Genomic DNA, 13,686 nt, shown 5'->3' on the forward strand with positions numbered 1-13,686 from the left:
CTTTCAATTATTGTGGTAACTCCTTTGACAACAGTTAACAGTGGAAGAAATTATGGTAGTTTAAACAAAGCCCAATTCATAAAAAATAAAAAAAAAGCCATATTATAAGCAAGATAATAATTTTATCATATTCCTATGAAGAAAGTTCTGTAGAATTTTGACTTTACCAGCGTCACCACTGTTGACCCTACGCCTGGGAATAGCCTTCACCCGTGGCTGCAGGACAGAATGCTGTTTATCGTATTCTGAGGCCACAACAGAGTACGATCTTTGGAAGACAGTACGTTTAGCAGAGTCTGTATCCGTAATAGGGCTAGTTTCCAGGCTACAAATTAAATCAAGAATATTTAGAACATGTTAATGTTTTAGGAGTTCTTAGCAAGAAATATGAACTTATATTTGCTACATAACAGTAATTATAACCTATGTATTCGCATATTTCTGCTGCAAATCTCTCTACAGAGCAACTAATAGCTGGGCCCCATTAGGGCTTTCGCTAATACCATCTTTTGACATGACATAATTCTCTTTAGGGTGTCCCGTAAAAAATAAAATAAAAATAAAATCTACACTTACCTAGGAGGCATTGATTTCATGTTGTTCTCTGGTTCCTCAAAAACATTCGGACATGCATCAGGAGTTACTGATATGTAAGGTGCGGGTACTGATGTAGATCGAAGGTATCTCATTTCATCCTGGAAGAGATTGTCATCCTGATAGCCAACAAAGTTCTCATGGTGATGTCTGCATGATATAAAAAGAAAAGTGTTATTATCTTGAAAACTTATACACATTGTAGGAACAAATATACAGACTGTGCCATGTATTAGTATTATTTAGAAGACTTCTAATACTCAAAAAGTCTGTAGTCTAAAAGGGATGCATCACTCATCTAAATGTATCCTGCCCAACAGATATCACTGTTATCACTTTCCCCAAATACCGCTATTTATCATAACTGCCTGAAGAGTGTTGCACACGAGCGAGTCCATTGCGGGAATCACACTCCGTGTGTAAGCGTGATCCTCCGTTCTGGACTTGTAGGAGCGCAATACTGATTTATAATGCTATGTGCCTCTCCTAGACTTTAGGTCTAAAGCAGGGATCAGCAACCTTCGGCACTCCAGCTGTTGTGAAACTACAATTCCCAGCATGCTCCATTCATTTCTATGTAGGTTCTTAGAAGAGCAGAGCAAGTGTGCATGCTGGGAGTTGTAGTTCCACAACAGCTGGAGTGCCGGAGGTTGCCTACCCCTGGTCTAAAGGATCATACTGACAGCTTTTTATGATTCTGTAGCAATAAGGTCATGCAGAGGCATAAAACGAGATTTTTGTATAACTTACCAGTAAAATCTCTTTCTCGCTCTTCCTTGGGGGACACAGGAAACCATGGGTATAGCTCAACTCCCTAGGAGGCGTGACACTAAGGGAAAACTGTTAAGCCCCTCCTCCAGCAGCTATACCCTCAGCCTGGAGAGAGAGACTACCAGTTGCGTGTCCAAGTAGTGAAAAAAAGGTAACACCCCCCATGACGTCACTCCGGTCATCACATGGTACGTCACATGATCTTTTACCATGGTGAATCACCATGGTAAAAGATCATGTGACGTACCATGTGATGACTGGAATGACGTCACCACAGGTCCTGTTGCTGCACAGAGATCAGATGAAGCCAGAAGGAGATGCCGGGCCGCGAACAAGTGGACTTAGGAGAGTTAAAATATATATATATTTTTTTTTTTAACCCCTCCAGCGATGTTTTACTATGCATTCTGTATTCAGAATGCTATTATTTTCCCTTATAACCATGTTATAAAGGGAAAATAATACAATATACAGAACACCGATCCCAAGCCCGAACTTCTGTGAAGAAGTTCGGGTTTGGGTACCAAACACGAGCGATTTTTCTCACGCGAGTGCAAAACGCAATACAATGTTTTGCACTCGCGCGGAAAAATCGCGGGTGTTGCCGCAACGCACCCGCACATTTTCCCGCAACGCCCGTATGAAAGAGGCCTTAAGCTGGCGGGATGCAGGGGAGCTGGGCTGCCCTGGTCCTCCTTGTCTTCTGGGGAGGCAGCAGTGCGGATGACCGGCACTGGTGCAGCTCGACCCCGGGAGAAACAGAGAGGTCCAGGCGTCTGTTGTCCCTGTGAAAAATAAAATAAAAAAATCTTAAGTAAAAAATGAAGGAGAAAAAACAGCCCTGCAAAGCAGGGAGTGTCTTGCCTCCTTGGACACTAAGCAAAAACTGGTAGTCTCTCTCTCGCTGAGGGTATAGCTGCTGGAGGAGGGGCTTAACAGTTTTCACGCCTCCTAGGGAGTTGAGCTTTACCCATGGTTTCCTGTGTCTCCCAAGGAATTGGGCGAGAAATTATGATAATGCCATCCGCTCCTGCAAGTTCAGAACAGAGTATCTCTCACACACACGGAGCCAGATTCCCGCAATGGACTCGCTAGTGTGCAACAGTCCTTAGGGTGCATTCACACAACTAATATATATATATATATATATATATATATATATATATATATATATATATATATATATATTTATTTTTTTATTTTTTATTTATTATGGTCCATAAAATGCAGATCCACAAATAATTCGGATGACATCCGTGTTGAGTCCTTTTTTTTTGCGTACCCAATGTAACCATGCCTATTCTTGTCTGCAAAACAGACAATAAGGCTCCATTCACACGTCCACAATTTTGTTCCACATTTTGCGGAACGGAATTGCGGACCCATTCATTTCTATGGGGCAGCACGATGTGCTGCCCGGACACGGAATTGCGAATCCGCACTTCCGTTCCGCAAAAAAATAGAACATGTCCTATTCTTGTCCGGAATTGCGGACAAGAACAGGCATATTCTATTAGTGCCGGCAATGTGCGGCCGCAAAATGCGGAACACACATTGCCGCTTTCCGTGTTTTGCGGATCCGCAAAACACGTTGCGGACGTGTGAATGGAGCCTAATAGGGCATCTTCTATCTTTTTGCAGGAGTGCGGAATAGACATACAGAATCGGGCTGCACACGGTATGTGGACCCATAGAAATGAATGGATCCATGTTCGATCCGCAAAAAGTGCGGATCGGATGCTGCCCAAAAACAATGTCGTGTGAATTAGTCTACCATTGCACCCTGTGGCAAATCTGTTTCGATATTCAATTGCTCTAGGGTACATCCTGCACTGGAGCCTACAAGTGTCAGTTGTATGAACAAGAAGCATGGTTAGTGTCACATGTCCTGCTGATGTCAGGACACATCTCACTGCCTTAAAGGAGTTGTCTTACTTCAGCAAATAGCATTTATCATGTAGATAAAGTTAAGACAAGCCATTTACTAATGTATTGAGATTGTCCATATTGCCTCCTTTGCTGGCTGGATTCATTTTCCATCATATTATACACTACTAGTTTCCATGGTTATGACCACCCTGTAATCCATCAGTGGTGGTCATGCTTGCTCACTATAGGAAAAATCACCAGCCTATGTGCACTCCCACAATCCCAGCCATCACAGAGGCCTGCACTTTTTCCTACAGTGTGCAGCATGACCACCACTGATGGATTACAAGGTGGTCGTAACCATGGAAACGAGCAGTGTATAACGTGATGGAAAATGAATCCAGCCAGCAAAGGAAGCAATATGAACAATCACAATACATTAGTAAGTGGCTTGTATTAATTTCCTCTACATAATAAATGCGATTTGCTGAAGTGAGATAACCCCTTTAAAGCACAACAGTCAAATGACAAACCAGGATCTAGAATTCAAGCATGGGGAATAAGAAAATTGCAAATGAGGTAAAATAAAAATAAAAATCCAGGAATGTGAGCTAGAGTAAATGATGAAAATCAACTTAAAGAGGACCTTTCACCGATTCTTACCCTATGAACTAACTATACAGATATGTAGAGCGGCGCCCGGGGATCTCTCTGCACTTACTATTATCCCCGGGCGCCGCTCCGTTCTCCTGCTATGTCCTCCGGTATCTCCGCTCACTAAGTTATAGTAGGCGGAGATACCAGTCCCTAAGTTATGGTAGGCGGAGTCTGCCCTAGCGCTGGCCAATCGCAGCGCAGAGCTCACAGCCTGGGAGGTTATTTTCTCCCAGGCTGTGAGCTCTGCAATGCAATTGGCCAGCGCTAGGGCAGACTCCGCCTACTATAACTTAGGGAACGGAGATACCGGAGGGCATAGCAGGAGAACGGAGCGGCGCCCGGGGATAATAGTAAGTGCAGTGAGATCCCCGGGCGCCGCTCCACATGTCTGTATACTTAGTTCATAGGGTAAGAATCAGTGAAAGGTCCTCTTTAAGAGCGAAAAGTATTTTATGGCACAACCCTTTTAAGATGCATAGTATTTTAAGCTTATTGGAGTGTGTTTGGACTGATGTAAGATAAACATACAGTAAAATCTACTATTGACCAATTTCCTCTTAATTTTGCCATGTCTTGCACTTACATTAAATACTAAAGACAGTTACAAGCATACCTGATACAGTAGCCAATTGAATTCCCTTCCATCAGCTCCCACCAAACAGTAAACCAATGAACCATTTGAATACTAGGTAAGTGCAGAACTTGTGGACCTAGTGATATTAAATGGAACCTGTCACCTGGATTTTGGGTATAGAGCTGTTAGATCGCAGCTAGCACATCTGCAATATCCAGTCCCTATAGCTCTGTGTGCTTTTATTGTGTAAAACAACAACTATTATATATATATATATATATATATATATATATATATATATATATAAATGAGGCTACTAACGTTTCCAAAGCCCAGCCACGCCCACTGTGAAGGAGCCCAGTGCTGGCATCAGCCTCAGGGAATGAACTGCGAAAGCGCTAGCTCGCCCATCGCGAGATTATGGCGCTCTAGCTTTGTGACATCGGGGAGCAAGGAGGAGATTCGGAGGATGCGGGGCGGTGCTGAGCTCGTTCACAGTGGCCGTGGCTGGGCTCAGAGTCAGAGAACGCTGGACTCCTCTCTCAAGCATGGAGGAGACAGGAGTCATCTAAGGTTCATTTACATATCTATAAAATTGTTTTTTTACACAATAAAAGCAGAGAGAGCTATGGGGACTGGATATTGTGGATGTGCTAGCAGCGATCTAGCAGCCCATGTCCTCAACTCTATACCCAAAATCCAGGTGACAGGTTCCCTTTAAAAGAACACAAACTGTGCTACATTTAACCTAAAGTAGACACTGCAAGTCATAACAAAGTGCTTCAGACAACTGATTAAGTCCCTAATTGTTAGATAATCCTCAGCGCTACAATATGGCACAGTGCTTGGGGAGTCGCTCAGAGTGATTATGAGAATATCAGTACTAAACTACAGTCTAGTGAGTCTTACTTTTTGATACACTTCGAAAAGCGCAAAGTTGTTGGGCTAAGTTTTGCATTTACCGTGCTAGTGTCTGCAAGTAGAGGCAGTGCATTTTGGGAGGCAGGTCCTCAGAAATCCCCTCTTTTACACTCGGGAGCTGGGACAGTAAAGGCTTTGGAGGGTGGTAGCACAGGATACTTGGCTCTGCTGCACTACTCAAAGACAGAAGAAAGAGCGCATTGGCTTTTATCACTTGATGGGCCTCCATGGTGGGTAAAGCACGAGGCGTTTTCAACTGCATCGGCTTCCGTCTGGATTGCTTCACCTGCGAACAAGGATTGAATATGAGTCTTTAGAATAACAAATCACTTCTTAATATTGGTGCCATTTAAAGTAGTCGTCCTACATTTTTCAAACCAGCACCTGGATCTGAATACTTTTGTAATTGCATATAAGTAAACATTTAGTATAGACACTGCAGCAGAAAGGACACACCCTGAGAAGGTCACAAAAAATAAATCTAGCAGCACTACTGCAACAATAAATGGATTCCTGTGAGGAACAGGGCTGGTTCTAGCTTGAAAAAGATTGTCAAGTACTATATGATGCCCGATTTTTATGGTATACATTAATCATGGGATAACCCGCTTTTATAGTCTTGTTGGGGCAGATTGGCGGTAGACCTTACAGGGAAATTTATAAAGCTAAATGTATAAAGGTAAATAATAAGCTATTAGTGGTAATTAACGCTGTGAGAATCAGGTACTTATGTACCCGGCCAGTGACCACACATGCCCTGCTGAATTCAACTGCTGTGACCTGCATCTCACCTCCTAAGCCCCCTGCTCCATTTCTTAATCAAAAGCAACTGGAGAAGGAGGACAGAAGATGGTAGCTATTGATGGCCACCACACATTTTGGGGCAGAGGGACAGGTTTTGGGGCAGTGTATTGTGCCGTTCTGCGGTATATGCTTTTGCTGGGATGTATATTGCGCTATATTATTGCTGACCCCCGCCTACTTTTGTTGCCCCCCTACAACATGGGGCCACTCTTCGTTTTTTTTTTCAGGGCCACTTTAAGTTTCCTGTCCGCCCCGAGTTAAAGCATTTACCGGCATGCAGAAAACCGTATTACCTTCTCCCTTACCGCTGCCTGCTTTTCTCTGAGATACTTCTCTCTGCAGCGATCACAGACTAAATACCAAGTACTTCCACCAACTCCTCCATCACCACAGTTTCCTGCCCAGCCACCACAAAAATGCCCAATGCTGTTATATCCTTGACCACCAGCATATCGTCCACAGCCTTATGAAAGACAAAAAGAAATGAGCCATTAACTATGGGTGTGCTTTTATGAAATGACAATATTATGAATACATAATCTCCAAAAGGACATAAAAACCAGACATGGGCAAAATACATTAATCTAGAGGGCATATTTTCTTTATTTACAAAAATGATAATTTAAGCAGATATTCCGAAATGAATTTCTCGCTTTTGAAGCTCATACACGATTCAAATCAAAGGGTCAGAATAGTATGACAAAATAAAAATGAGACACCCACCTAACCAATCCCTTAGCACTCTCCTGCCAGTTTCTGCTTCTCGGTCCCTCTAACATACAGGAAATGCATACACAGCCAATCACAGACCACAGCGTTGACCTGCCACAGCTAGTCACTGGCAGAGTGGGCATTTTCTGTGTGTTTCATGTGGGGCAAGGAAGAGACCAATGGGAACTCCATTAGCATTGACATGGGAGCAGTGAGGGATCAGTAAGGTGAATAACCCTTATTCTATATAGTTCTGCCATTTTAATTAGATCCCAAAGAATGGACTATTTTAACTAGAAATTCAGCACTGCATTAGTAGGCACAGACTTCCAAATATTGTGCAGCAAGTACAGAATTTTTTAGATAAGGATTGCCAATATCAGATGCTGGATCTCTTGCACAATATTATCCACCAGCTACTGCTAGACGCTAAAACTAGTAAACATACCTGGATGTGCTTGGCGCATATGATATGTTACTGGATATGGGTGAGATTCGCCACACAGCTCACAAATTGTGTCTTTCTCTGGCCCTCCAACTGACAATTGAGCCATTTCTCCAAACAAATTTCCACGAGGCCTAGATTCTGCCTTGTCTTTCTTCTTTTTCTCCTTCTTTGCTTTCTTGCTGTCCTTCTCGCCCTCTTTTTTCTTTAAAACGGCACATGAACCAGGGCTTGGGAAGATCATATTCTGGGATGCGGCTTTTATGGTGGCCAATGAAATATCCTCCCAAAAGGCTACAAGATGCTGAAGTGTTAGTGGAAGCGGGGGCCGGGATTTACCAGAATGGTGGTTTGATACTTCAAAATGAGAAGCTTCATGCTTGCTATCCTCACATTTTTCATGAAGAGTCCGTTCTGTAAGCATGGACAAGACTTTGTTCTTATTAATACTGACCATTTTGGATATATCAGGCCCGTGGGGAGAAATATGAAACATGTTAAGTGCAGATGATATTTCTATGGAATGCCTATTCTTTAACTTGACTTCTTTTTCCTCTATAGGTTGCTGGCTGTTAAGACTACTTCGTATAGGTGCATGTTCTTTGGACAGATCTGGATTAAATTTCAGAAAGGAAGAACAAGCCATTGCGTCATGAACTATGCCTTCATGCCAAAGAAACGCTGCAAATACAGCTCTTGCACATTCAGCCACAGAAGGGGACATTGCTTCCTTTGCAGGTTCAGCAGATCTTGACGCTTCTTTGAACAGAAAGTTTGCTTTCTCTTTTTTGGGTCGAACATGCCTACCAGCACTTTTACGGCTTACTTTGGGAGATGCTCTTGTATCTTGCTCTTCTTTTAGTGGTGCTTTTCCAATACTGAAATGGACTTTGGATGTACCATCATCAACACTTTTTAGCTCAGTATTGTCCTCACAACTGCTGTCTGTAATGCTGTTGGTCTTTAAAGTACTGGAAGAGCATACTTCAACAACTTCACTATGCAGATTTTCTTGAACAACATGAGGAGAAGGAGCTCTGTTTTCACTACCACCCGTTGGTTTACCATCTTTCTGTGTAATTTTTGGTTTGGGAGAAGTAGATCGACCTCTTAATGGTTCTGTAAAAGGTACTTTCTTTTTCCGCAGTGTGTCAGGATCCAGAGTGTAAGAATCAGACTTGGACCTTTCACGTGGTGGTTCAAGTTTGGTCTTTGCAGGACCTGCAGCTTTTTGAGGTAGATTTTTCTCTTGTGGAGATGTTGAACGTGTTGCACCTGCACTAGACACATTCGATTTTCCTACAGGCACAGTCTTTGGCTTTGGTGATGTAGAACGTGAGCCAGGACCAGGAGATTCTGATCTGAGACCAGATGGCTTTCCATCAGAGTTCTTTAGAATTTGAAGAGTGTTGTGGTTTGGCGACAGAGATCTGCTGTGAGAGTCTGATCTCAGTTTTGCAGCATCAGACTTCAACAGAAGAGATTCACTTGCAGTGAGTCCTTCATTATTTCGTGGTTTCTTCTGATCAGCATTAGAACGACTTACTCGGCCATCTGGTTTGGGGGATTTGCTGTCAACTCTGTGTTTTGAAGGCAAGTCTGATTTGTTCACAGTAGTAGGTAGCTTGGGAGCAGCATTGAATTGACTTCTATCATCTATATAAGACAAATTAGACAAATACTAATTTCAGAAGCTAAATTATCTCCTTGATGAAATTTAAATAAATCACTTTGCTTATATTTTACACAAGAGAACATAATCAACACTGAACAACACTTAACATCAAGGACATCTATCTTACAGGATTCTATAAAATGTAAAAGAGTATTCCAGTAATTTAAAGTTATCCCCTAGCCACAGGATAAAGGATAACTATTAGATCAGTGAGAGTCCAACTTCTGGGACCCCCACCAATCACAAGAACAGAGCCCCATATCCAGCAGGGCTCGGAGCAGCAGGTCAAGAATGCAAACTACCATCCATCTGTATGCGACCTGTCGGACACAGCCAAGTGCTGTACTGTGCTATCTCCGGGAGTTGTATACAGATGAATGGAATGGCAGGGTTCAGTTCAAGGGGGTCCTGTGGGGTAAGTCATTGGCATGGATCCCAGTGGTAGGACCCCCAAAGTCTAATAGTTATTCCCAATCCTCTGCATAGGGCAGAACTTGAAATTTTCAACAACAGTATTTTCCCTCCGTCTGCAATCCAGACTGCACCTGCATTGCACACAGACCCATTAAAGTAAATGAAGCAATTTACACGTCAGTTTTTCCATGCAGACCATCGGTCTGTACAGAGAAGCCGGTAGCATGCCCCAATCTATCCTGATTTCCATCATACTCTCAAAAACAAAACAAAAACAAACCATGCCATACAGACATGTACACGGAAATCAGAATGGCCATATGAATCTAACCCAACATTTAGTGGTATCATATCAAAGGTTTAATGATTTTGTACAAAATGTATTTGCCAAGAATCTCAAATGTATTTAATAAGCATAGCATTAGAATACTTTTTTTGTACTTTATTTGGTTTGCAGAGAGCTGTTGCATTGTATTTTTTTCTTTGTGTTTTCAGCCATAGCAACGTGCCCCTGCGCATTGGGATGTGCTGACTGGCCCCCTTTTTTTCTTTGCAGTCTGTACTGGAGGTGTGGCTGACACTTCAGTCGTGCACTCCAGACCAGCCTGTCTGCCCCATAGGCGGATTTTAATTAGAGTAAGTATTAAGTTTAGCCTGCTCTCCCTCGCTCACTGGAAGCCTTTTGGCACCAGGAAAGGTGTGCAGTGGGCTTGGCATGCATGTTGGTACCTGCATTCCCTAGATTTAATGGAGGCCATTTTGGCACCAAAAAATGACAAATTAAGGTGGGCCCATCATGCATGTGGAACCTTCACGCCCTGAATTTGATGGTAGTCGTCATGGCACATAACAGGTAGAATATAGTGTTAGGCCTCTTTCACACTTGCGTTGTCCGGATCCGGCGTGCACTCCACTTGCCGGAATTACACTCCGGATCCGGAAAAACGCAAGTGTACTGAAAGCATTTGAAGACGGAACCGTCTTTAAAATGCTTTCAGTGTTACTATGGCACCCAGGACGCTATTAAAGTTCTGGTTGCCATAGTAGGAGCGGGGAGTGGGGGAGCGCTATACTTACAGTCCGTGCGGCTCCCGGGGCGCTCCAGAATGACGTCAGAGCGCCCCATGCGCATGGATGACGTGTCCAATGCGATCACATGATCCATGCGCTTGGGGCGCCCTGACGTCACTCTGGAGTGCCCCGGGAGCCGCACGGACGGTAAGTATACTGCTCCTTTGCTCCCCGCTACACTTTACCATGGCTACCAGACTTTAGCGTCCCGGCAGCCATGGTAACCATTTAGAAAAAGCTAAATGTCGGCTCCGGCAATGCGCCGAAACGACGTTTAGCTTAAGGCCGGATCCGGATCAATGCCTTTCAATGGGCATTAATTCCGGATCCGGCCTTGCGGCAAGTGTTCCGGATTTTTGGCCGGAGCAAAAAGCGCAGCATGCTGCGGTATTTTCTCCGGCCAAAAAACGTTCCGTTCCGGAACTGAAGACATCCTGATGCATCCTGAACGGATTTCACTCCATTCAGAATGCATTAGGATAAAACTGATCAGGATTCTTCCGGCATAGAGTCCTGACGATGGAACTCTATGCCGGAAGACAAGAACGCAGGTGTGAAAGAGCCCTTAGGTTCCCGTCTTACAGAGATCGCCTTGACGGGTGGCAGAATGTATTTGCCAAGAATCTCAAAATATTTAATAAGCATAGCATTAGAATACTTTTTTGTACTTTATTTGGTTTGCAGAGTGCTGTTGCATTGTAATTTTTTCTTTGTGTTTTTAGCAATAGCAACGTGCACCTGCGCATCGGGATGTGCTGACTGACCCCCTTTTTTTTCTTTGCACATCATATCAACGGTTTACCTCCACAGATTGCTAGAATGAGGAGATAGAAGAACTCGCATAGAGCACTCTCTCCTTGCTGCTGAAGAAGGGCTCAATAGAAAGTCTGTTAGGCCATCTTGAGCTTGTCTCCTTCAGTGAAGAGATAGAAGCGCACACAAAGAGCATTCTATCTCCTTTTCAATGATTAGTGGGGGTCTCAGCACTGGGGCGCCCACAGATCAAAACCTTTGATAGGTCACTATGATATATCAAATATTTATCAAAAACACATGCACACTTTTATGTTTGTATTAGTAAGTCATAAATATTACCAGACTTTCAATTTACTTGTATTAAAAATTGGAGAATGCCACTTAATAGGCAATGAGTTTTTTTTCTGTACGTTTGTCCATCTAGCCTACTGTAGGGCCTAGCAAAGTAAACAGATCTGTATATATGCCAATGCGGGATGAGTGTCTTTCACATGAGCAGTGTACATATAGATTTATAGACAGTATGCAGCAAGTTGTCCTTAACAGTTTGGTTCAGGGGCTTCATTTTTAGTTTAAGTAAATTGCTAAAATATCAATGACATTTATAGTTTATTGAAAGGAACATTTGTCACTTTATGTGGTAATAACTTTGGAACGCTTTTACTTATCCAAGCCATTCTGAGATTGTTTTCTCGTGACACATTGTACTTCATGTTAATGGTAAATTTGAGGCAATATGCTTTACCTTTATTTATTAAAAAATCCAAAAGTTTAAACGAAAATGTGAAAAAATTCAGAGTTTTCTAAATTTGAATCTCTCTGCTTTTAAGACAGATATTTTATGAGGCATCACTATTAATTAACATTCCCCATATGTCTACTTTATGTTGGCATCATTTTAGTAATGTCATTTTATTTTTTTAGAACGCTAGAAGGTTTAGAATTTTAGAAGCAATTTTTGAAATTTTTAATAAAATTTCCAAACTCAACTTTAAAGCGAACCTGTCACCATGATTTTGCGCATAGAGCTGGGGACATGGGCTGCTAGATGGCCACTAGCACATCTGCAATACCCAGTCCCCATAGCTCTGTGCGCTTTTATTGTGTTAAAAAACAGTTTTGAGTGATATGCAAATGACCTGATATGTGTCCTGTAGCCGGAGATGAGTCAAGCGTCAAGGAGCCCAGCACCGCCCCGCGTCCTCCGATTCTCCTCCTTGCCGGCTGACGTCACAGAGCTGGAGCGCCGAAATCTCGCGATGCGCGAGCTAGCGCATGCGCAGTGTCGGCATCATGTTCATTCCCTGTGCTGGCATCAGCACAGGGAACGAACTACGCATGCGCTAGCTCGCGCATCGCGAGATTTCGGCGCTCCAGCTCTGTGACGTCAGCCGGCAAGGAGGAGAATCGGAGAACGCGGGGCGGTGCTGGGCTCCTTGACACTTGACTCATCTCCGGCTACAGGACTCATATCAGGTCATTTGCATATCACTCAAAACTGTTTTTTAACACAATAAAAGCGCAGAGAGCTATGGGACCTGGGTACTGCAGATGAGCTAGTGGCCATCTAGCAGCCCATGTCCCCAGCTCTATGCGCAAAATCATGGTGACCGGTTCGCTTTAAGGACCAGTTCAGTTCTGAAGTCATTTTGTGGGGTTTACATAATAGAACCAACCCATAAATGACCCCATTTTAGAAATGACACCCCTCAAACTATTCAAAAGTTTTAGAAATGTTAACCCTTTAGGTATTCTACAAGAATTAATGCAAAATAGGGGTGAAATTTCAAAATGTTAAATTTTTTTGCAGATTTTCCATTTTAAAGGTCCATTCACAAATCCGTAGTGTATTGCGGATCCACAATACACCCGACACCCCCATAAAACTGCCTGTTGTTCCGCAATTGCAAACAAGAATAGGACATGTTCTATTTTTTTTCCGGAGCCGCGGACAGAAGATCAGAGGCGCGCTCCGGTAATGCGGACAACACATTGTGTGCTTGGTAATGGATATTGGGCGGCACTGCTGTTGTGGGTGCACGGTCTGCGGGCGTCGCCCCAGGTACTTGATTGGAAGAGAGAACCGGCACTCCTTGCGATGTAATTATCAATAATTTATTCGCCACTCATGGGTAGAAGTGACGCGCGTTTCGGCACATGCAAGTGCCTTTGTCAAACTCAAGCAAACAGCGAGTAGCAATGAAATGAACATCAACATATGTTTAAATAGCCCGCCCCTCGTTACATGATAGAAGCCTTCAAGTCATATGGTTCTGACGTCATGTTGGCAAGACAACCAAGGTATGTTTACTAACATTCAGAAAGAAAAAAAGGAAAATAAATGCGATCCTTCTGTATCATCGAGGATCGTTATAGATCAGTTACACTGCGGAGACACATAGAAAATATAAAAACGAAAATAGT

At 43.1% G+C, this 13,686-nt stretch overlaps 1 protein-coding gene across 1 annotated transcript in view; it reads right to left on the bottom strand.

Annotated features, from left to right (window-relative positions):
• Nucleotides 1–13,686, bottom strand: part of LOC120993877 (E3 ubiquitin-protein ligase MYCBP2-like) — a 57,390-nt gene that overhangs the window by 23,943 nt on the left and 19,761 nt on the right. Inside the window, exons 3-7 of the mRNA XM_040422348.1 lie at nucleotides 7,350–9,002; nucleotides 6,484–6,653; nucleotides 5,428–5,672; nucleotides 577–744; nucleotides 168–325 (exon numbers count right to left, since the gene is read on the bottom strand). Coding sequence (XP_040278282.1) covers nucleotides 168–325; nucleotides 577–744; nucleotides 5,428–5,672; nucleotides 6,484–6,653; nucleotides 7,350–9,002 — 2,394 coding nt within the window. The remainder of the gene's footprint in view (nucleotides 1–167; nucleotides 326–576; nucleotides 745–5,427; nucleotides 5,673–6,483; nucleotides 6,654–7,349; nucleotides 9,003–13,686) is intronic.

This window comes from Bufo bufo, chromosome 3 (genome assembly GCF_905171765.1).
Source record: "Bufo bufo chromosome 3, aBufBuf1.1, whole genome shotgun sequence".
NCBI classification, from domain to species: Eukaryota; Metazoa; Chordata; class Amphibia; order Anura; family Bufonidae; genus Bufo; species Bufo bufo.